This window comes from Didymosphaeria variabile (genome assembly GCF_027946475.1).
Source record: "Didymosphaeria variabile strain IMI 356815 chromosome Unknown scaffold_1, whole genome shotgun sequence".
Taxonomy (NCBI): domain Eukaryota; kingdom Fungi; phylum Ascomycota; class Dothideomycetes; order Pleosporales; family Didymosphaeriaceae; genus Didymosphaeria; species Didymosphaeria variabile.
This window is the reverse complement of record NW_026611620.1, coordinates 5,144,684-5,165,677: the sequence shown is the minus strand read 5'-3', so window position 1 is coordinate 5,165,677 and position 20,994 is coordinate 5,144,684. Positions and strand designations below refer to the sequence as shown.

At 51.3% G+C, this 20,994-nt stretch overlaps 4 protein-coding genes across 4 annotated transcripts; 2 read left to right on the top strand and 2 right to left on the bottom strand.

Annotated features, from left to right (window-relative positions):
- Window positions 1-234: 234 nt before the first annotated feature.
- N0V89_001664 (uncharacterized protein) lies at window positions 235-860 on the top strand (the record flags this gene model as incomplete). Its single annotated transcript, XM_056210475.1, has 2 exons — window positions 235-450; window positions 471-860. 2 exons carry the CDS (start codon window positions 235-237, stop codon window positions 858-860), a joined length of 606 nt encoding a protein of 201 aa, XP_056077297.1.
- Window positions 861-8,983: 8,123 nt separating this feature from the next.
- On the bottom strand, window positions 8,984-9,503 carry N0V89_001663 (uncharacterized protein; the record flags this gene model as incomplete). The annotated part of the gene is made up of 2 exons (XM_056210474.1): window positions 8,984-9,396; window positions 9,497-9,503. 2 exons carry the CDS (start codon window positions 9,501-9,503, stop codon window positions 8,984-8,986), a joined length of 420 nt encoding a protein of 139 aa, XP_056077296.1.
- An 866-nt stretch (window positions 9,504-10,369) lies between these two features.
- N0V89_001662 (uncharacterized protein) lies at window positions 10,370-12,076 on the bottom strand (the record flags this gene model as incomplete). Its single annotated transcript, XM_056210473.1, has 1 exon — window positions 10,370-12,076. The coding sequence occupies one exon, from the start codon at window positions 12,074-12,076 to the stop codon at window positions 10,370-10,372; it is 1,707 nt and encodes a 568-aa protein (XP_056077295.1).
- Window positions 12,077-19,189: 7,113 nt separating this feature from the next.
- On the top strand, window positions 19,190-20,878 carry N0V89_001661 (uncharacterized protein; the record flags this gene model as incomplete). Its single annotated transcript, XM_056210472.1, has 1 exon — window positions 19,190-20,878. The coding sequence occupies one exon, from the start codon at window positions 19,190-19,192 to the stop codon at window positions 20,876-20,878; it is 1,689 nt and encodes a 562-aa protein (XP_056077294.1).
- Between the last annotated feature and the right edge of the window lie 116 nt (window positions 20,879-20,994).

Here is a 20,994-nt window from a genome sequence, read left to right as displayed (position 1 = left end):
AAACTTGCACACCACCAAGTTGAGGACCTGTACCAAACCCAAACATGAGAGTCCTCCAGCATTTGCTGCACATAGCAGCGATTGCTGCTTTCGCAGAAGCAGCAATTGGACGACGAGCCGGTCCACTTGCCGAAGGTGCACCGGCGTCGGCATACTGGCCTGTTCCACCAGTACCGAAGGGTCCGACCAAACCGTACGTTTTCGGCGATGGATCTTTTGGAATCCCTTCTCACAATGTTTGACCATAGTGTCCTTGCCACAGGCCCTGCTGCGCTCAACCGCAATGCGTCCTACAATCCTAGCAATATTAAGTCGGCAAAGCCATTGAAGGTTGAAGCGAAGTTTGAGACTGCCGCTGCCTGCTCCGGCCCAGTAACCAGCAATCCTACTAGTTTTTGGATGGACCAACAAGATCACACTGGAAATGCTCGCGGCTATGCTCCATTCTTGGTACGTTTAATATTTCCCAGCGCGAGCGCCAGGAATTGATTGAACAGGGCGATTTCTACACGTATAAAACATACCGCAATGTCCAGAGCTACGGTGCCAAGGGTGACGGCACGGGGGACCAGACAGCAGCTATTCAGAATGCTCTCAACGATGACAGTCGGGGTGGAAACAGGTACCAGGGCCCGCTTGCTGCGCAGCCGGCGCACGTATTCATCCCCAGTGGGACGTACCAATTGAGTTCGAAACTTGATCTGAGGAAGGGCACTATCATCATGGGTGATCCGAACAATCCTCCGGTGCTGAAGGCTGCGCCCGGTTTCTCAGGAGATGTACTTGTGGATGGCTATGATGCTGCTAGCGCAGCCGAGACATCATTTATGACCCAGTTGCGGAATGTTATCATTGAGTAGGTACTTTTCGAACATCTGACATGGAATTTTGTTAATATGTCAGTACAAATTCTCTCCCAGCGAGCCAGAAGATCGTCGCTCTGCGCTGGGGTGTAGCCCAAGGCTGTGCCCTTGGGAATGTTAAAATCAACATGCCGTCCAGCTCCACCGGCCACACGGGCATTCTCCTACAAGCCGGCTCTACCATCGCAGTCACAGACGTTCAGATCACCGGTGGAGCCATCGGAATACAGAACAACAACCAGCAAGTCGTCTTTAAGAACATCTACTTCAAGTTCTGTACAACCGCATACGTCGCACCGGGCGGGTTCAACTCACTCTTGCAAGGCGTCACGTTCGACACGTGCGGCATGGGAATCGATGCCACAGGCGGCCATGGCGATGTCATTCTGCTTGACTCCGAGAGCAAGAGCTCAGGAAACACGGTTGTATTCCGAGACTCGTCGAACGACTCGGGGGACAGAAACAATCAGATTGTCATCCAGAACTTGAAGCATGACACCAACCACCCCATAGCAGTTACCTCGAATAACCAAGTTGTGCTGGCTGCTCAAAGTGCAGTAACGACTTGGGTCTGGGGCAACGCCGTGCCGGGGCAGTACCAGAAAGGCGCTACGTACCCGAACACACGATCTCCGGCTCTTCTTGATTCCTCGGGAAAGTTCTTCATGAAAGATGCGCCGACGTTCGCTGGGTATGCTAAAGATCAGATTGTCAATGTCAAGGATGCGGGTGTCGATGTTAAGGGCGATGGTAAGACGGATGACTCTGCGGCGCTGAACCAGATTTTACTGCAGAATGCGGCGAATTGCAAGATAACGTAAGTCTCGAACCATTGTCAGAACATCTCCGCAGCAAAGCTTATAGATCATAGATACTTCCCCTATGGCGTCTACGTAGTCCTCTCCACCCTCTTTATCCCACCTGGAACGCGTATCGTCGGCGAGGCCTGGCCTGTCATCAGCGGCGCGGGTGCCAAATTCAAAGACGCTAACAACCCCGTTCCCGTCGTCAAGGTCGGCAATCCGAACGACGCTGGTGTTGCTCAAATCTCGGACATGCGCTTTACGGTCGCAGAGCCGCTGGCTGGAGCGAAGATCATGGAGTGGAACATGGCGGGTCCATCTCCCGGAGACGTCGGCATCTGGAACTCTATCGTCAACATCGGCGGAATGCGTGACTCCACGGTGACTAGCTCGTGCGGGTTCCAGACTGCGTGCCAGGCAGCACACACAGGTGTTCATTTGACGGCGAGCAGCTCGGTATATGTGCAAAATTGCATGTCTTCTCTCGTCACCTTGATCAATGCAGTTACTGACTGAGGATTACAGTATGGGTATGGACCGCTGATCACTCTGAAGATGGACAAGCACCACTCCAAATCATCTCGACCGGGCGCGGCATCCTCGTCGAGTCCACCAAAGCAACCTGGCTTGTAGGCAGCGGATCAGAGCACCACTGGCTCTACGGCTACAACTTCAACGGCGCACAAAATGTGTACGCCGGCCTTTTGCAAGTTGAGTCGCCCTACATGCAGGGGAGAGGCGCCGTACAGGTTGCTCCTGCCCCTTGGACCGCCCGCGCCGGCGATCCCGACTTCTCTTGGTGTGCTGCAGGCGATGGGTACTGCCGCACCTCTGTTGGGATCAACGTGCAAAATTCACAGAACATCTTCCTGTACTCGAGTTCGACGTGGGCGTTCTTCGACGGGCCGTGGGACGGGAATTATGATAGTACAAATCAGTGTGGGCCTGATTGCCAGGAGAATATGAATCGTGTGGCTGGGACGACGAGTGCGTTGAGCTGGTATGGGATGAATACTAAGGCGGGAAAGACGATGGTGCTGGATGGGAAGAGTGATCCGAAGATGTTGAACAATCCAGGAAGTTGGGGTGGTAATTTGGTGGCTTATAGGCAGTTTGTGTGAGCCACACGCTTTGGTCTACTGGTCGCCACTGAGATCAGCCAATTGATGCCTCTGTTCGCTGCTGACGCTGCAAGTGCCAAAGTGACAGGTACTGGATTCAGCCTCGTGTTAACAACGTATCGCATTGCTACATTCATTATGTGGCGCATTGAAAGGCGGACCATTCCAGTCAATAATTTTACTAAACCCTGAACTTTGGCGTCATCGCTTCTGCAAACCGCATTCGTGAACTTCACATATCTTATAATCCCCTCTTCTCCACTTGGTGTCTTATGACTAGCCTCAGCCTCGACTCGCCTAAGGTTGTCGAGGAAGAACATGAGTCTCGAACGTCTTCCAGAGACCCTGCTATACCAATTTGACTAAACCGAGTCGCGGCGGTAAACTTGATGGTGGCACGAATGTCGGCGGACGTTGAAGATGAGCGTAACGCCGAAACAGTACGACCGACAATCACGTCCAGGTACTTTGACCAGCTTAGGCACGCCGGTATGGCCAAGCGCCAGAATGCCGATGAAACGATGCTGGCGCAAAACAGGAGCCGTCAGGCCACTCATAATGAGCGACCCAATAGATTCGTACACACGTGTGTCCGTGGGCAAAATGTAGTGAGGTAGTAAGAAATGTGTGGGCATCGTGGGCATTGCGGGCATTATGGGTATTATTTTAAGAAGCTTTCTTGGCATATTCGACGATGCTGGGGTTTTCAAAGGCAGAGATGAGGAGAAGTTTGGTCTAACATAGTCGACAAACAAAAGTTCTGAACCGCAGTCAGGTAGGTTACAATTGCAAACAACGAGACGTAGCGATGGAATGTGATTCTTCCCAAAGGATACGCCCATCAAGAACGAACATGATAGTCTTGGAACTTCAAGAGGCGGTGCTTCCAAGCGCCAGCAAGCTATTGGTGTAAGACACGTATATCTTCCTGTAAAGAGGGTACCAACTTCTCATCGATCGTATAACAAACCATAATGAGGTCTCCTGTGACGAACCTCGTCCTCAAGGCTGATGTTTATAGTCTCGACATTTTTTGATGAATTCGACCCGAAGGGGTCCTTTGAATCTTTGGTCTCACACAAATGATGCGTTGTCCATGCACCATCCGCTTTCCTACCGAGGCAAATGTCGCCAATGAATTCAAATACGCCTAAGTCTTTGCGTAGAAGCACAGGGAGGTTCGAGTGCTCAATGCGGTAGATGAGATCCCCGGGTTTGGCATCATCCGAGGCTAAAACCAGATGCTCCTCTTTCGAGTGGGAGGAAAAGTTCGCGAAGGCGAATCTCAATTTGTATTCTGGCGTGGCATCTGATACGGAGACGATCTTTTCCCAAAATCTAAAAGCCTCCGGTGACGGTGCGGGTGGGCGGGGTGATGATGGGGAGTTGCGACGGATTTGACCCCGGCTACAGTGTCTATTAATGGACTAGGGCTCTGGGAAACTTTGTCTCTGGCTGATCTTCTATACCCTGGAGTTGGCGGGATTGGAATCGCATGCCTCTTCGACGCTGAACGAGTGTTTGATTTTGATGAGTTTGAGTTTGAGTTTGAGTCGTTCTCAGAATCGTGAACGGATGTCTGCTGCGGATTTATTGAAATTCGCAATACAGCTTCAGCCTTGTAGGCATTGTAAGTTCTTGCCCAGTCCCAGATTGGATTGCCAGCGCGTATGGTGCCACCGAGATCGACGAGTATGTCTGCAACGCAATTGAGATCGTAATCTGCTGAAGCTTCACCCTTTTGAGAATCTCTGATCATACGCGCAAGGGCGTCTCTGATATTTTCCCTCGTAAGAGTTGCTGGAAGCATGTATCCCGGCGCAAAACTATCCAGCAAATCGGAAGTAAGCTGCGTTAGGATTTTTTCTGCCTCGTTGTTATTCAGCTTGATTGAACGGCGAGGAGATGCTGGCGCCACTGGATTTATGGCACCCCGGTGCGTCATATGAAATGAGCCAGGGGAAGGAGCCACGTGGGACAGCGGAGATGCGTAGGGTTTCTTCCCCTCTGGTTCTGCAAGTTGACCGACACACCATCCCTTTGTCACCAACTTGTTCCCCTCGAAAGAAGGTTGAAAAGGGGAGGCCATAGCAGCAAATCTCGATTTTCCAGTACTAGTGAGCCATGGCGGAAGATGATAGCAAAGGCCCGCCCAATCAATACACCAGCTTGGGACATCTCTGAACGTTTCCTTTGCTGGAGCCCACTTTCCAATCAGCAGAACGTTGCTGGGCGATCGGGATCTGATCATATTGCTTGACAGGCCTTCGAACACCTTTCCTACCGTGTTGACGTATGTGAGAATGGGTACAAGATCGGCGCCATCGCAAGTCATTCCTAGAATTGCGTATATCTTGTCGCGCTGATCAGTGGCGAGAGAGTAGCGACTCGTAACAATAGCATCAAGCAAAGTCATGCGCGAGTCAGGTGAGAGCCCTCCATAGCCTTGCTCCTGCGCTCTGAACTTGATGACAGCGCTCAGGAGACTTTGTGTACGCTTGGACAGATCTTTCATGTTTTTCGAAGCCAGCAGCAGCAAGTCCAGGTGTACAGAGAATTGGCCAAATCTTACCTCGACATCTTTGGCTTTAGATATTTCTTGAATTATCCATACTCTTTCCCAATAGGACTGCGTAAGAAGCTGTGACAATCCGCGCAAGGCATGGGTGGGGCGACGTTGGGACCTCAAGATGTTTGCAAACTTTGGATCGTGATGCACTTGGGTTCTTTGGAAAGACGTCGGCCGAAGATACTCCCGGTAGTATTCGAGAGAGCCAAAAAATGATGCAACGGCTTCATACGACGAATGCCCGTTCCCGAGCCAAGCAATGACCTTTTCTGCTTTGGAGTAGATCAGACCCATCTGTTTGACCTGATCCGCCTTCTCTTTGAGATCGGCTTGATTGATACATATGGCGTCAATCCAGAAGTACCGGTTTGGAGCTTGTTGCTTAAGATGTCCCATGGTCGAAATCACCGGGACCTCTGGGAGCAATTGCGGGAGCGTGGATTGCTTCGGTGTCTCGATCTCCCTTGGAGATCTCAGGTGGCGGAGGGCGATGTCTAAATTCTTGGTGATTGAAACAGATGAAGTTCCTACAGACATGGGCGACCGCGCTACATCATGGCCCCAGACGTACGAAAGAGCTGTGTACGAAGGTGATGCGTCCAAAAATACGACGTCGATAGTGGCGATGATGGGATCGTCGAATGCGCCTGGTTCCAGCGATAGTCGGCGTATTTGAGGGGGGTCAGCGTCCAAAGATCGATAGAGTTGTTCGTCGGGTGACCAGGCTGTATCCGGAGTGCGCATCCCAGGGTCTGTTCCGTCCGGATCCATCGCGCCTATGCAAAAAGGAGAATAGGCACAGAAAGGTTAGGTCACAATATTGATGTGCGCTAGCTATATCGCTCGGGTTCATGTGAATGACGACGGGGTGAATGGCTTACTCGGCGGGGTAGGCGATAGCTTTATAGCTGTAAGCTCAGCTGCGCCGTGGGGGTCCAGCTAACCAGCCTTACTATTAATAGTAGATGTCGTGCCCCGTTATCGGTGTTTTACGAAAAGAATGTGCCACCTTCTATAGCGCTAGAATAAGAAATTTGTAAGTTTTTAGCTAATATAGTTACTATAAGGAGTAAATTATTAGCTTATTTACTATAGTATGCTTATTTTAATAGTTTAATACTCTATTTTAGGCTCTACCATGCCTAAAAGATAAGTTAATAGGATCTAGCTAATGCTTTACTCCTTATAGTTACTATATTAGTTGAACTTCTGATTCTAGCGCTATAGGAGGTGGCACACATTCTTTTTGCAAACGATAATATCTAGAACACGTCCTAACCTAATATCATTACCCGATGATTGTGAGTGCGAAGATATGGTGGTCATGCATGAAGAAAGACATACACAGCCTAGGTACGTACCGATGTTTTCATGTTGCTTTAAGACATAACATCGGCAGTGTGTGTACAGGTGTAAACGACTGATTAGGTCTGGATGATATAGGAACAAAGAAGGTTTCTCAATTCACACCTCAGTTGCAGACGATGGAATTTGATGGAACCCCGCTAATTGTATTCTCACTTGTTGCACCCAGTCCCAAATCTTTTTCCGCCTGGCGAAAATCGCCGCAACAACGACAGTGACCAGTGTAGCACACTGATCCAGATCAGAAAGACTCGATCCTGTCCGCGGAAAGATCGACTTTCGTGTTGTCGCAACAACAATCCAGAAGATGATCTGCAGGATGACAAACACCGCGATTCTTTCCCGTCGTGGACGTTTTTCCTTAGAGACATAGTACGGGAAGTGGTCCATATATCTCGACACTTGGACCGCGGAATGTAGCACATTGACCAGTGCGAGCGCATAGACAGCGACGAGTATCTTCCAATTGTTATATGGCTCAGAGATTGTCTCAAAGATCAGGGAGTGACCCAAGACCAGGAAGATACATAGCATCCATTGTCGAGGACTAGAGGGGAGGAAATCGCCGTTACACCACTTGTCAGAGTCGGGCGGTGAGGTGAGTCGCCTAGCTAGGGGTAATGCTGAAGACGCCGGTGAAGATTACGAGCATCGCGGCGTCGACAGTCGGGTCCACCTTGCATCGAATGAATCTGTAGAGCATGTCTAGCATTGCGATCGTGGGGTACGTGAGCGCAGCAAGAAGCTCTCCATCAATCGTGTCATCATCTGGTTTCTTATCATCATCGGAATCATCATAGTTCGCGTGCCAGATCGACGAAATGGACGAGACGTAAACCTTGAATAGCCACGCCAGGTAAGCGCCCGGGCCATACCACCCAGAGACGTCTCCTGCATCGGCCCCCACTGCAGCCCTTTTCTCCTGGTGGGAAAGGCAAGGGGGGTTATAAGCGTTCTCGACCAAAGGAGCCACGTCCACATAGACTACATGCGTCCCCATCCATTGAAATCCAATAGATCCAGTTTTGAGGAGCCCTGACGACCGCTGTCATGTCCAGAAGTAGACATATCATGCCAATAACAGATCCTCTGTGGAAAAGCATCAATCCGCTAAGTGGATAATCAGTGAGTTGATGGTGGAGGGTTTTCCAGCACTTACAGTTGGATGCCGGCCTCTTCCAGGCTGTATTTCCAGTGGAAGGTAACTTTGTCTGGCTTTCTTCCCGAAGTGTGGCTCGCCATTGCGCTGGTATTGGACAGAGCACAAAACACTGTGCAAAAACGCGACCTTAAATGAGGGATGAAACATCCGTCTTTCAATAGGATTATTGCTTTGCACGTGTGGCGGGGCACATGGAGGCAGCCACGCTCAGCCTCACGCTCAGCCCCCACCATTACCCGAAGCGATACCGGTATACGAGGAGCTCCATATTCATAAGGAATAACCGAACAAGCACCACAACCACAACATCCAATATAAGTATATCTTAACAGTAGAAGCTAAAGGTAGAGTTTTATTCTCTACCTAAGTGTATTCATCTCTGTGTATCCCCAATAGAAAACGAGCGCCTCGCAGTTATCGCTCGTTCAGCCTCGCCTTGCACCCAATCAGCTAGAGCTGGGAAACAGTCGAAAGGCTTGAGCAGCCGAGAATGGAAACGTCCCTCGTGTATACTGCACACACGTTACGCGCTCTTGCATATAGCACCATCGTGATATACGAGCGACAAGGCCAAACTGCATTCTTCTGCTCTTGACTTCAGACTTCCCCCAGTTCGAACCTCGAGAAAAAGCTTGCGAAGCGAATCTTTCTGGCTTTCCTTTTCTGCTCTGCGGCTCGCCATGATTAACAAAAAAGGTCTTTGAAGTCCTCAGGCCCTCTCCTCTCGAAACTCCCAGCCGACGAAGAAAATCTTTAGAGAAGCGAATTTGTATTTCTAGCTTTTCTTCTGTTCTAACTCGCTACACTCCACAAAAAAGGTCTTCCAAACCCCTCAGGCCCTCTCCCCTTAACTCCCAACCGACAAAGAAAGTCTTTAAAGAAGCGAATCTTTTTTTTTTTTTTTGCTTTTCTTCTATTCTTCCTCGCTACGCCCAACGCAAAGCTCTACAAAACCCCTCTTACCCTCTACCCTCAAACTCCAAGCTAACAAAAGAAATCTACAAAACGCTATCACATCACAAACGCTCCACACATACAAATTCAGCAACACCTCCTGCCCTCCCCCATCAACGCTCTACACAGAAAAAGCACTAAACCACTCACCGTATCATCCCAGCAAACACCCGACTGGTAGCCAAACTACTAACATCATCCCCCCTCCAATACCCCAACCCATTTGTTCCCCCTTCTACAAGGAAGCCAGCCTCGCTCGGATGCCCATCGATAGCTCGTCCAACGATCTTCGCCCGCTGAGGCCCCTTCGCGGAACTTGCGGCGTTGACATGGTGATCGCTCAGCGTCTCGTCGTCGTCGTTTCCCCACGTGCCTCCTCTCTCTCTTAACCTGGGAGCCTCAGAGTTGGCAGCGTGCCCCAGCACAATAGCCTGCATCGCGCCGTGCTCGCCTGCTACGCTGTCGCGCATAGGAATGGTTACGTCGCCGTCGGCCGTGTAATTTCTGTCGTCGCCGAAGCGGAGGAAGGCTTCGAAGGCGGAGGTCCCGCGGATGGAGCCTGTCTTGTCGTACCTGCACACCGCACTTAGCTGTGCCTTTTGATAGAAGTAAGGTGGATAGGAGGGGGAAGGGGGAAAGTACTTACCGCTCAAGCATACTCCGCATGGTATCCAGCGCCTTCTTACACTCCGGACAAACGTCCATCTCGCTCGCTACCTGGCTTCTCCGTATCGCGACGGCGCACTTCACGGCGTTGAGCTGGTGCACGGGGAGGCTAGCGTAGTCTATAGCTGCGGCTACGGTGGTGCTAGGCGTGAAGCTCGCGGCTGCGGATCTGGGCGTGTACCTCCCATTTCCTTCCGCGGGCGCACTCCCTCGCGACGAGCGCGACGCGATGCTAGACGTGCGTGAGAGCGTCTGCGAAAGCGACAGGAAGCGACGCTTCGAGGCCGAGCGCTTAGGCGGCGGGAAGAAGCTGGTTTGCTGGACGGGGGAGGAGATAGGGGGGGAGTTTGGGCCGCGGAGGGAGTACAATCGCTGGATGGCATCGTCGCAGAGGGTGAGGGGCTGCGTGGAGGACTCCCCGATGTGCCCGCAGCCGGAGTGCTGTGTGAAGTTTGCGAAGCACATGGTGCTCGCGATGGAGGGTATGACGTCAGTGTTGTTGTTGTTTCGATAGGCGAGGTTGTACCGCAGGGATGTTCGTGGCTTGCAAGGCGAGGCGAGAGGACCCTGGATTAATCGAGGTCTGGGGAATTGTGGGAGAAGGGACTGCTCCACTGAGGTGCCATCAATGCGAAACTGAAGACGGTGGATAAAAGGAAGAGAGGGAGGGCGACGCTGCGCCGCATTGTTGTGTTGTCAGGTTTGCCTTGATTTTGAGGACACGGGCTTGATCTTCGCAGGGATGCTTTTGTGAGTCAAGCTCAGACGTGTCTGTCTTCATCACCGCGACGATACGGCCCGAATAACTGCATCTTCGCGCGCGTCGGTGGTTGGTTGTATTTCTATTGGTATCTCCAGAAATAGTCTTACGCTTTCTTGGCTTTTTGGGCCTCTATCATGTCCTTCAACGGCCCTTGGGGCGCATCCTCCTTGTCCATAAACACTTCCACCATCCTCACACCTTCCCCATCACTTAATTTCTCGTCAGCCAACACCTCACCGAGCTCACCGAAGGTCCTCGCGCTCGCGGTGTACGCGCCTTTGTCGGCCCCAAAGAAACTCAGCGCCTCCAGGTACCGCCACCTCGCTACGTCGTTGTACTTTTCATCTACGCCATGAATGCATCGCTCGATCGTATATCCATCATTGTTGATTAGAAAGATGACAACATTGAGATTTTCCTTGATGATTGTGCCGAGTTCTTGAACAGTCATTTGGAAGGAGCCGTCGCCAATGAGTAATATCGTTCGGCCTGCTTTTTTGCCTGCGGAGCGTTCACGTTGTGCTAGAGCTGCTCCTTGAGCCGCGGGAAGCATGTAACCGATGGACAGCCAGGTGACAGGCGTGAAGAGCCGCGTATTGGGTGGAAGACGCATCTCTCGTGCGCCATAACCAGGTGTTCCCGTCTCCCCCATCACGATATCGCCTTCGCGCACGAAGGTAGCAAGCACTTTCCAAGCCTTATCTTGTGTGATTGGACCATTCTTATCCGTGTCTTGAATTGAGACAGTCTGGTCTTTTCGAAGTTTTGGATAATGCTCGTACCGCTGGATCTTCCCAGTGTCAAGTTTCTGTAGTAAGGCTGGAAGTGCTTGTCTGCTTGGTACATCTCTGAATGTCTTAGTGCCGATTCGAATTTCCGTATCAGAAAAGAAGATCGTATTCTGGACGTCCGGTAAACTGGTACCGCCCCAACTGTTCGTTGTGCTGAAATGCGCACCGAAGCACAGCACTACATCTGCGCTTTGGAAGAAATCCCGCGTGGTTTCCTCCTCCCACTTTCCCTGGTAGATCCCATGGAAGTTCGTATTTGTCTCATCAAGCAGCCCTTTTGCAAACCCAGTAGTCCAGGTTGGCCATCCGGTCTTCTTGGTCAGATTTTGGACATCGGAAACAACGCCCATAGCACGGATCTCGCCATCGACTAGGATAATAGGCTGTTTTGCAGCATGAACCTTCTCCAACACCGCTTCCACTGCCTTGTCTTGTGCAGAATCCCACACCGCTTCTGGTAACTCCAGCTTTTTCTGCAGCCGTTCGGAAAGTACAGGCACACCCACAAGATCCACCGGAACCTCAATATACACCGGCCTTGAGTGTAACAGACACTGTATGAGCACCTGATCGATTTGCTCGGGAGCAGTCCTCGGATCTCTCAGGCTCGCCTGCGCAATGGTGACATGCGTGCTCATCTGAGCAAACCGAATGAAGTTGCCGTCGGCAAACGTGTGATGAACCAAAGCTCTTCCATCTTGCGTAGCTCGAGGAGGTGTGCCAACAATGTGCACAAGGGCTGCGCGCTCAGCATATGCTCCGGCGATGGCGTTGATCGCTGAGAGCTCTCCGACTCCAAAGGTGGTGATCAGAGCCGAGATGCCTTTTATGCGAGCATAGGCGTCCGCTGCATAACCGGCGTTGAGTTCGTTTGCGTTTCCAACCCAGTTCAGACCTGCGGGCTCAACATAGTCCAAGAGTGTGAGGTTGAAGTCGCCTGGCACGCCGTGGACGGAACCAATTCCGAGCTGGACCAACCGCTGGAACAAATATTCTGCGAGCTTGACAGTGGTAGGCATGATGACTCCACAGAAAGAAGCAGAAGTATGGATGGAAGTGCCTAAGTACCAAAGCGGTGGTCAAACCGCTGGCGATGCTGCGTTTGCTGTTTGTATACAGATGGTGGAAGGTGGGTCGGAGTTTAGGCCGCCGCCACTTGCCGAGGCAAACCGGCCGCCTGCAAACACGCCGATTACGCCGGCACTTTCCGTGCTTCCCTCCCGCGCCTTCACTTTCACTAAGACTGCCTGGAACAACCGATGCAGCGCCAGTGAAGTACCTCAGCTATTTGGTGTCACGTGGAATGGTGTGCTCCAGGGCTTCTCCACCATAGTCCTGATCCTTCTCTATTCTTAGGGGCACATCGGCATGAATGGCTTCGGAGTGGTGTGCAAGACAACCTTCTAATTCGAACAATTCCATTAACTCCTACATACGAATAAGCCGTTAGAACCTGGGTTGCTGTCTCCAATCACACGAAGCAATCCCCCGAGCAAGAGCGGCTTGACTGCCGTGTTGCACTGGCAAGCCCAGAAGCGTGTTCAATGTGGATGGCCCAGGGGCGATTTTTCTCCACCTGCTCTTCCGTACCCACACTGCATATTCTCTCTCCATCAAGGACTTGCATCGGTCTGCCAAGCTTGGTCCGCACCGAGCTGAGAGCTGATGATACAGTGTTCAACCTAAAGAACAGCCGCGTCATAGGCAAGCAAGATGCGATCAGAGCGATGCCACTCTCAATGAACGACCAGTACAGTTTTGTCGATAATGTCACTGTTTACCGTTAGTTGCTGACCGGCTGAGCTCGAAGGCACTTAACACTCACGACTTGCGTTTGTGTGAGCCTCATATCCGCCGTGGTATATCTTGATTTGAATCATGAGCCGCACACCTGCCGCTGCAAGAGAGCAGGCGCCCAGCAAGAAGATCGCAATGACGCCCAGTTTGCGACCTGTGCTGATGGACATGCCCCATACCTATAAAATTGGTGAGCTGTAGATTCTCGGAACTCATTTGTGTTCGCGCTGCTTACCACAGGGATAGGAAGAAGCCAGACCATGACATCTGTAATGATGTCCGACGTCAAGAGCGCATCCTGCTGTGCAAGTTTATCAGAGCAGCAGCTTGCGATCTCCGCATAGGAACCCCATGCACAGGCGATATGTAAACCACATCCAAAGACAGTCGTCAAAAAGAAGGCAATAGTCCACACTGCGCATATCACGACCATAACCTTCGACACAATGTCCAAAGTAGGCATTGTCCCCACTGGAAAGATTCGACGATACAGGAACAATGTGCTCAGTTTTATGAGCCCATTTGCAGGGAGAATAAGCAGCCATGAAATCCAGTAGAGCAGCTCTACAAATTGTTGTTCGGGGGGCAGCGATGTCATTTGTTCTTCTGTCGTTGCGAACTCCTCGGATGGGTATCCCACGGTCTTTTGTGAAACGCCGTAGAGTGATACAGAGGCGATGCTTATTAGGAATACCTAAACAGAAGCGTTAGTTTTACTACCAGGTACCAAGCGTATTGTTGGATTACCAGTGCCATAAGTATCAGCCAGTCGTCGACTTGGATGCCCATCCTGTGAGATATTCGCACCCAAAATCGCAGAAGCACTACGGCAATCCCCGAGATGGAGAGGGAGATGGTGGCAGCGATGATGTCTCCAGCTGAGACGAAGGCAATAGGTAGCTCGTTTGAAGGCATTCTGTGGGCATAGATGGATGAAGAAGCTGATCAGAATGCACACCACAGCATGCAAGATCGGGCCATGGTGATATACCCTGGCAGATTAGCATCCACTGAACACTGAATATGGTTCAGCCTACTTGACTTCCATCGTTACTCCCCGTCCCCTTCACGCCGTCGAGGGACAACATCCTCGTGGCGTTATGGATTACGCGGGTTGACCGCGAATGAGTCTCTACATATCAGACCAATATTTCAAAGCTAGCAAAATCGAGTAACTGCTGATGCACCACCAGATTACGTATGGTTCAAGGCAGAGGGGCAGATGGTAGCTAGCGCAAGCTTGCGACGTGAACAAAGGTGGAATGCGGGGTGTACCACAAAGAGACTAGATACCGTAACGGGACTAGCGTCGATATACCCGCAGGCCCCGGACGGCATCAAGATCGCAGCGGATCTTGCCATAAGAGCTGAAAATCATCTGCAGGCTGATGCGCCGCGTCCTGCGTGCGATTACGGGTAGATCGTGCGACTGGCGAGTTCTTCGGTTATGCCGACACTAGAACTCATAGTGGGTTTAATCATCAGGTAAGCTATTCTGTTACAAGCATACGATAAGGCTCACATGCGAATATCATGGCAACTTCGTGCCTACGGTCGACGACATAGTTGCTTCTGCAGATGGACAATCGATGATAGGGCTACACACCGGAAACTATGGGCCTTGTTCATCAGAAACCGTAACGGCCACCTTCCGGCCAATGTCTAGCAATGGACGACGCTTTCTTGAGGCATGTCCCGTTTGGGACTATCTGATGCTCTAGACATCCTCAGTCCCAAACTGCAACAACCAAAGATCGGAAAGACTCAGCTCTGATGGCTGGAATAGAGGATCGGCTATACCCAAGAGCTAGGGAGCTTGGTGTGCTCACAAGCAAAGGTAGCGGGTTCGCCACAAGCTCCGATTGTACGAAGGATCTGTGTTTCCATGTCTGGTTCGCTATGGCCGCTCACAAAGATCTAGGAATGGCTATCGAATGATTCGGTAGAGTCATAGATGCCGACTTCAGACTTGGCTCGTTGGAAGCGACTCCGTAGGTGTCTCGGTAAGGAACGGGTGCTCGGCCAGATTGAGCCAGAAATCAACCTCAAAATCCTGGAGGTGTTGATTGTCCCACAGATTCCAGTTGGCAGGCGTCATTGCTGTGGGATCCTGAACCAAGGGATCGCTTTCTGCTACAGTCGGGAGTTGCCTAGTATCTCGAGTCAGAAGACGCCGGAGTAAGCTCTTGATGGTCATAGTGGCACGAGATAGCAGCGCGTAATTCGGATCGATGGGGTGGAGAAAAACGCCCGTCTCTACCACGGCTACGAGGACATTCAGGTCCTGTATCATCTGTGCTTTCGACGTTCCGTTATCGAAAGCGACTGGGCTCTTCTTCAGTAGCGATAGACAAATGATGCCAGCGGCTGATAGGCCGTAGTAGGCTACCTAATCGCTGTCACTGATAGTCAACAAGAAGAAGTAGGGGGAACCTATACCTTCCAGTCGAGCGTTGTCCCCGAATAAGCCAGGAAGTCTTTGAGCAAGATGGATTCAATTGCAAGAGAGAACATCCTGGCTGCGATAGATATTAGTTCCGGTCCAGGGTCGTTGACGCGGACTTGTAGTTGAAGGTGTAGAAGAAAGTGTACATGAAGATGGTTGAGAAGTGTGCTGACTAGGAAGTCTCGCTCTTTCGGTGGTCGAGCGCAATCTTTCAGAGTAGTTTCAAGGCGGAACTGTGGTGGAAGCGACGACCACTGCAGATTGGCGTCGTCCCGAATGATACTAAGAAAGTTAGCAAAGGCCCTTTGTAGAGTCATGACATACTCACTTCGCTCTCCTAACCTTCTCAGTGTAGTCGTCAACGTGGAACAAGTCAAGAGCCTCTCCCTTAAGAACAGCACATATTGCCGACCATTGCGTTTCCGATGCATAGTCGACTTTTGCATCCACGCTCCACTGGAATTGCCTTGGAAGCCATCTACAATGTTTACGATCAATTCGAGGAGGTCGACCAAGGAACAGTGAAACATTGGTATCACCAGAAAAAGCTCGAGCAAAAGCAACTTCTCTGAACGACTCTAGTGGAGGGCAGGTCGGGTCGACACGTTCGTGGTATCCAAGCGCATACAGAGAGCTGATAACGTCACCGAGCTTTCGCCACGAAATGTAGCCTGCGAAATCAGTCATTGCAAGGCACGTAGACGTATGCAAACTGCTTACTTTGATCCCCATCGAGGCATGAGTGACCGATCCAGTTTTCATATTGCAACAAGAGTTGGAGGTCATTCAGTCGGTCGAGTGAGAGGGAAATGTCTAGGCAGCGGTCTGAAAACCGTACTGCCAGCTTCTGGAGGTCGCGTTGCGCTTGGTGTGACCGATACAGCGCATCGAACTTGGGCGTATGCATTGTAGCAGCGGCAAGAGCCGCAAAGAACAGACCTAGCATTTCCCATCGCGGGTTGTGAACACCAAACACAGTGCACCAACCAGCGATATCTTGACAGTCACCCGCGTTCAGTGGCTGGCTTGAGTTCCTGAACAATGTCTGCGAGATTGTACGTGCAGGAGTGAATTTTGTAGGCGTACTAGTCTCGTAGGAACTGAACACATGCTGTGTGACCTCTGTGCATGTGGTGGTGAGTGGGCCGGCCAATGCAAGATTCACCCCTGAAGAGATCCAACTGTGGACCAGTGCGATACATGAGGTGATGTGACAATATCTATGAATATGGTCAATAAGGTTTGCTCCATTGCGGATTTCCTCCTCATCGACGGAGTAAATAGGCAATTGACCTGTGTCGGTTGTATCGCGTGGTATGTGTTCGAAAAAGGTTGTATGACTCGAGGATCCGAGGAAGCCGGGATTAGGATAACTGGGCATGCCCCTGGATGGTTCTGGGGTTTCTGCGACAGCCAGACCGTCTGTAGAATCGTTTCTTGTCGCTGTCAATGCACTCGACAAGGCTACTGGGGACGGTGGGCTCCTGAACGGTGATGCGACTTCGCCAGTCTGCTCCACTCGTCGCTTCTTGAACGGTCTGGCCCTGTACAGGCAGGCCGAAGGCGACCCACGCTCCCGACATCGGGAGCATGGCTTCGCGTGATCGCAGGCCTGCTTTGAGGTTCTGCACGGTTCGCAAGCAGGAAGTTTGATAGGCATGGTGGTGGGTTTGAGATGGAGTAAAACAAAAACGGGCGCGGTGTGCGGCGTCCGCGGCGTAATCGGTGTAGATAAGCTCTCGTCCAATCAGCGTCTGAATGGCGGCCGCTAGCCCCACTCTATCTTCCTCCCTCGGCCTCTTCAATGAGGATACTTTGATAGCCATCGAATACATTTCGCTAGGGTCCTCGACGACATTAATATTGTTCCTTTCGATATGTCTTCTTCGTAGCGAATCATGAATTGCGACAGAGTTCTCCACGCTATCTCTTGTTGATGACGGTTGAGAACAGCTCCCGCCTGGATAAATATAATACCAAAAGACCAAGACCCAATGCAGCTCGACCTTCGTAAAGAACGGGCAGCCACAGCGAGAACATCTCCTACTGCCTCCGATTTGGACGTCCTCACACGATTGACTATTCGCGACCAGATACCCGTCTCTCCTATTAGGAGTGATCGTCTCTTCGAGGAGTCTCGGGCCAACAACAATCTCGCTGTTTCATGCTGTGACCATGTCTCGGAGGCACCAACCTTGAGCTTCCGGATAGTATCGGTATGGCACTTCAAATACGGCCTGTCACTATACACATCGTGTTGAGGGAGCCTGAGTCGGGCATGGATTTTTTGGATCTTCTAGTGAAGATGTGCGAAAGGTGTGGTATGAAGCCAACGTGCGGCGAACGGAAATGGAGGAGGTAATTCGACCCTGTCAGGGACCGAGCCTCGCTCTTGTGCTTGCATTCTCGGTGCTATGCCTACAGGCTGTTTTAGCAAAGCTTCAGTACATGCCCTTCACACTTTTCCTGGGTTTTTTTGAAAAGATATAAGAGATCGTCTTCTCGATAGGTCCCTGGCTAATGACGTATTATTATTTGTGTTTGTGCACAACAGATCATAATTCAGGGAAGCGCTTCGTTGACATAGTGCGACTCGCTCTTGCCCAGCTTTTCCCTAACTTGGACGCTCGCCAGATAATCGAAACTCTCGCAGCAGTTACCAAATTTGAACAATCTTACTGCCGTACTGTTGATCAATGTTCTGGATAGGGCGATTTCTGTGCAAACTGAGCCCTCTTCGCAGGCTTACGTGTTCTTCAACCTTGTTACCGATGCATGTAATAGAGAGCACCGCTTTGCAAGCATTGGAATCAAGTTTTCTACATTAACTGTGAGGGCTCAGCCTTCTCCGTATGTTCCATCCTCGTGTTGCCTACGCCTGGGCCTACTCGGGTGTGCACGTGTAATATCTGACTACCAACACGCCCAAAACATGGAGAATCTTTCAGCTGAGGGTCTGTGCAAGAGGGGCCAAAACGTTCGATCGCGGTCGCAGTCCGCAGTATTCTGAATCGCGATAGCAAGTCGGTAGTGAGCAATGAGGTAAAGAGTGCTGTTCGAGAAGTTCAGCCTTCGACTAGTACACTGAGTCCGCGTGGGCTGTGTAGCTTCGTGCGCTCCACCAGCATGGCTCAGTACCGGAGCACCTAAATGGTGGCAGTAAACAGAATTCCAGGAAGGTTCGACAACACAGTTGGGATGTCTGTATCTGTTGGCGGCGAAACTTGGTGAGAACTCCCGAGGTCGTATGCGGAACTGTACAGATAGAATTGTAGACAGTCTTTGATTGTGAGCCCGGGAGAAGCTCTGTTCGATGAGCATGGCAACTCGTATTCGAGAGGTCGAAGTTGCCTAATGACGATGATCTCTACTAGGGAGCTGAAGATCCTTAGGTCCTCGCATCTCGGAAACGCGGTAGGCTAGTGCGAATGAGGTAACAACGATGCACAAACGTGAGTGGTTTTTCCGCCCCCGACTGCGCCTCATCAAGCTGCCCTCCAACCACCACGGATCATCTCCACAGATGATTCCCGATATAGTTATAAACTCGCATCACGTGGTGGGGCCGAATCCTGCGCTACAGCAGCCGGCGGTCGGCTTTGTCGTCTAAGCCGACTAGCGATCTCAGCCACCGCCAAAGTGCCCTAACAAACGGCCCGGTTAAGATTTCTACACCGGAAGGGGAGCAAAGGTTGTGGAGAATGACGACGTTGTTGGCGGTGCGAGCAGGGCTGATTCACCCCATGGTGGAGAAGCAGGCGCGCGGATGGGCTGCCTCCATTAGAGCTATACAAGCTTATGCAGAGCCTCAGTCAGTATATAATGTCAAGACGGTCTGCTTAGCTTCACTTGCCATCGGCATCCCATTGCCTCTTCCATGCTTACAACAATGTTCACTCGACAGTCTTATTTGCTTGGGCTTGCGGCTTCCGTCGCTGCAAGTCCCGCGTTGTTGCAACGCGAATATAATACAACGAATACGTCCATGGTTTACAGTTTCAAGGACGTCCCAGTCACAAAAGATATACAATACATCCCCTGTTTCGACAATTACACATGTACACAACTCGACGTACCTCTCGACTACGAAGACTTGGACGCCGGCTACACGAACATTGCCTTCCAAAGGTATGAAGCTGCGCAGCAACCCGCATTGGGCGACATCATCTTCAACCCTGGCGGCCCGGGAGAGTCAGCCACCCTTAGCCTAATGCAACTGCTACCCCAGTTACTCGAACTTCTCGGTGACTCGTACAACATTATTGGCATGGATCCTCGGGGCATCAACAACAGTGGTCCGCTACTTGATTGCTTTGACGGAAAACCGTGGCTGAGAGACTACTACTATGGTCAGCTCTACGACGGTGTTGATCCACGCAGCAATGTATCTATCAGCAACTACTACGAGACATCCGGCACATTCGGCACCTGGTGCACACAGAACCTGAACAAGACGGCCAAGTACGCTAACACGCCTGCGACGGCGAGAGACATGCTGCAATATGCCGAGTTGTTAGCGGAGACTCAGGGCAAGCCGCGCGAAGACGCAAAGGTGGACTTCTACGGTGCCTCTTACGGTACAGTTCTAGGCACCACTTTTGCTGCGCTCTTCCCAGACCGTGTGGGTAAATTCCTCATCGACGCTGTGGTCGATGGTGATGATTACTACCACGGCAGCTGGTCGCAGAACATTCTCCAGGGCGATGCGTCCGTCGATGCATTCTTTAAGACCTGCGCCGAGGCCGGCCCGCTCTGCGCCTTCTATCGCAATGGTTCGACCGCTTCCGACATCAAGGAACGGTTTGACGCCATCCTCGCAGATCTGGAAGAAGATCCGGTGCCCGTGAATGACCCGCTTTTTGTCGAATTTCCAACGACTGTCACCCACATGGACGTCAGGGGTCTCCTCCAGACGGCCGTCTACAATCCGCCATCCTTGTTTTCAATTCTGGCAGCCGTTGCGGACGGGCTTGAAACCCGGAATGGGTCTCTAGCTGCATTATACGCGAGCAAAGGCATTGCACCCGGGACGAGTAAATGCGATTATACACCAGGAGGCACAGATACCGTGCTGCCCAAGGAGGTCATTGCGTGCAATGACAACAGCAAGAGCTTCAACGGTAGTGAGGAGGCACTTTTCCAGCTCTTCGCAGAGCAGAAGAAACTCAGCACCTATCTCGGAGACACTTGGCCCATGGCTGTCGTGCCGCAGTGCCGACTCTTGGATATTACACCACCTAAGAGCCAGCTCTTCGCTGGGTTCAAGAAGATCAACACGAGCACGCCTATCCTGTTTGCTGATAACGTTATCGATCCTGTGACAAGCTCATATGAGTTGATGTCCGGCTACTTCGAGGGCTCAGCCATTCTGCTTCAGGATGCTGTCGGGCACGGCCTCGTGGTAACATCCTCGAACTGCACTTCGTCGTATGTGCAGAAGTACTTCAAAACGGGTGAACTGCCACCCAGGAACACGACTTGTGAGACGGAGTTCGACGCTTTCCCGCTGGCTACTGGACTGCAGAAGCGCGGCCTTGCGTCTCATCACCCTTTGTCTCGCAGGCATTTCGCTTTGTAATCACAAAGATAGCATGTATTTTATAATCCTTCTAGAATAAGCTTCATATAATGTTTCAATCTGTCTTGTCTCTAATCCATCTTTGACCCTGTTCTATGCATCTGGGCCAAAATTCT